The sequence below is a fragment of the Sinocyclocheilus rhinocerous genome, unplaced genomic scaffold, assembly GCF_001515625.1.
Source record: "Sinocyclocheilus rhinocerous isolate Xijiao unplaced genomic scaffold, SAMN03320098_v1.1 scaffold1243, whole genome shotgun sequence".
Lineage (NCBI taxonomy): Eukaryota > Metazoa > Chordata > Actinopteri > Cypriniformes > Cyprinidae > Sinocyclocheilus > Sinocyclocheilus rhinocerous.
Window position 1 is genome coordinate 1,543,078 of NW_015626033.1, and position 3,176 is coordinate 1,546,253.

The 3,176-nt window shown below is 32.5% G+C and overlaps 1 protein-coding gene and 1 pseudogene across 1 annotated transcript in view; both read right to left on the bottom strand.

Moving 5' to 3' along the window:
* LOC107708021 (40S ribosomal protein S24-like) overlaps window positions 1-1,426 on the bottom strand; it is a 7,218-nt gene extending 5,792 nt beyond the window's left edge. Inside the window, exons 1-2 of the mRNA XM_016512175.1 lie at window positions 1,416-1,426; window positions 769-907 (exon numbers count right to left, since the gene is read on the bottom strand). Coding sequence (XP_016367661.1) covers window positions 769-907; window positions 1,416-1,426 — 150 coding nt within the window. The remainder of the gene's footprint in view (window positions 1-768; window positions 908-1,415) is intronic.
* A 33-nt stretch (window positions 1,427-1,459) lies between these two features.
* LOC107708028 (pyroglutamylated RFamide peptide receptor-like) overlaps window positions 1,460-3,176 on the bottom strand; it is a 6,678-nt pseudogene continuing 4,961 nt past the window's right edge.

Consider the following 3,176-nt stretch of genomic DNA (forward strand, 5'->3'; position numbering starts at 1 on the left):
AATAGATTTTGGTTTGACTGTATCTATTTGATAAATGAAGTTAACCAACTAACATTATACATACCCTTTTGGTTTCTGTACCCAATATTTAAAAAATTTACAAATGTAATAAAAATATAGGTATCGGCATCGGTATCGGCAAGTACCAAAAATAAAAGTATCGGTATCGGGCGAGTACTGGAAAAAGTGGTATCGGTGCATCCCTAGTTCAGATCGTGCTATATGTGGAGAATAATGCAGGGCAATCAGCTCTTTTTTTTTTTTTAAGTGGCGTTTATCGGATTTTGCAAATTAACTCTTCATATATAGAAAACAAAAACTCTGCTGGAAAATGTTTTGAACAAGAGTTAATGACAACAATTTTGAATTTCAAGTTAACTATCTCTTGAGAACAGCAAGGGTCAACGTAAAGGACTTCTGATAAAAATGAATCTCAATTTTTAAAAAATGCTGTGCTTATTTACAAGGCCACACAATTTCAATAATTTTTGCGATTATAGAAAAATGACTATAAAATTACAATTACTAAAAAATGAATGTTATTGTAAATATTAACTAAAATGTGATATTTTACATTACAACTGCAGAAATACAATATTTACATCTACGGCCATCTTTATTTATTCCTTCTTAAACATTAAACTAGGCTTTTTCATTTCTGATCAATACCGCACTTAACTCTGAAACACGCAATGCATATTGAAGTCACAGCCTTTCTATTTCAATTCGATTAATTATGCAATCCTACAAGCATCATGAGTAGCATACCCTTTGCAGCCTATATTTGGGCTCATTTTTCTTGGCGTAGTCCAACGAGTCATATATCATGCCGAACCCTGTTGTCTTGCCACCTCCAAACTGAGTTTTGAAGCCGAAGACGAACACCACATCTGGGGTGGTAAAGAAACTTCATAGGTTTGGAACAAGTGGTGAGTGAGTAAATGATGACAGAATTTTCATTCTGAATGTGTACTAGGCTCCTTTAAGGAGCACAACTGTTCCCCATTGATAAATAAATACATGCATGCATACATACATACATACATACATAGCCTACATACATTAAAAAAAACTTAATTGAACACTAAGGATATTGGAATTATTTCTAAAGGATCATGTGACTCTGAAATAATGTATGCTGCTAATTCAGCTTTGCCATCACAAAAATAAATGACATTTATTTGATAAATTACAATAAAATATTTACTTTAAATTGTAATAATATTTTGCATTACTGTTTATACTGTATTTTTGAGCAAATAAATACGGCCTTGGTGAGCATAAAAGACATAAAAAAAGACATAAAAATCTTACCAACCCCAAACTTTTGAACAGTATATACATAGTTGATGATAGATAGATAGATAGATAGATAGACAGATAGATAGATAGATAGATAGATAGTGATCAGATACATCTCATACATCTTGCATGCATCCTATTGCTCTCAGCAGATTCTCTACTCCAGAAATGACAGAGATGTTGGCATGTTTGATCTTGCACATTGAACTTGATCAACTATATGTATTCTGGGCACGACAGAGATGTCTTCTTCTTGTCTGGCAGACTCACAAAAAAGTACCTTGTCCTTTGTCGATTTGTCCTTAACAACGAAACGTTGACTGGACCACCTAATGCAAAAGGAAAAGGTGGACATGCAGTTCTTCTGGAAGTTCTCATTCATAAAAGCATAAATAATAGGATTGTTGAATGAATTTGAAAATCCTATGGCCTGTGCAACAGCAATAAGCATATTGACTGTGATGTCATCATACGTTTTGTTCAGGTAACCTGGAAACAAGAAAATACATTTCTTGCTGAATTTTGAAAGAAAACACACTGTAATGTGCACAGATATATTACTGGACACTTTGGTTTTCTTACTGTATTCAAACAGCATATGAACCGTATGAAAAGGGCCCAGCAGACAGTAAACAGCACAACAATTGGTGACCACATCTTGATGGCCCTTCGCTTCTTTCTGTTGCATAAAGAGGGAGGATTGCATAATGAGTAATCATTAGCAGTTTTTAGATATTCAATCCCTTATACACTACCAGTCAAAAGGTAGTTGGAATAACACAGTTTTTTTTATGTTTTTGAAAAAAGAAAAAATCTCTTATGCATTTATTATGCAACAATTATTATTATTATTATTTATAATTTTTTTTTAAATCTCATTTACTCCAAACTTTTGAATGGTAGTATATCACAGTTTACAATAAAAATGATTAAGTAACAAAAATGGCTTTCAGCATTGATAATATTAAGAAATGTTTCTTGAGCACCAAATCATCAAGTTAGAATGATTTCTGAAGGATCAAGTGACACTGAAGAAATTCAGCTTTGCCATCACAGAAACAAATTACATTATAAAATACATTATTATAAAAGTTATTTTAAATTGTAATAATATTTCACAATATAGACCAATTTCAGTGTTTGCAAACAGTGATGACGTTTTTTTGTGGGCGGAGCCTATCTGGTGGCAGAAAATGCCAGTTTTAACGTAGCAGTCTATGCAAGCCATGGAATAAAAAAGGAAATTTTGAGTTTATTTCAAAATTCTAATTTTTTTTCTTTCAATTCTGAGATTATATCTGGTCATTCTGGTAAGAAAAATCTACTCGTCATTCTCTCTTTTTCCCTCGGCTTAGAATCATAAGTTTATAATACCACACTTCTGGCTTTTTTTCCTCAGAATTGACAAACTCGCAATTGTTGAGTTGAATTAAGTTATAAAGTTCAAACTAGGAGATAAACTTGCATTTGCAAGAAAAAAAAAGTCAGAATTGTGAGTTAAAATAGGTAAATGTTATGTAAAATGTTACAGGTTTAAATATTTCATGCATGTATTTCAACTGTAGGGCTAATACAATATGTCCCCTATATGAATATTATATAGACCTATTGTTTAAATCTAATTTATGCTTTAAAGTAGGGTAATCATAGCAGGTTTCATCCATAGTCTGTCGGTTTAAACGTCTGCGTTTAGCTTCAAATGGCATCTTTGACAACAGTATTATATAAAATTATTTGCATTCCGATTCTGACATCCAAAGGCACAACAATACATTTTTTCCTCTTATTCCATAGATTTTACCCGTTTCCCTCCACTTGTTACCAGTGTTTTTGCGTGCGCAGCTGCATGTGACGTCTACTCCAAATTGGTCTAT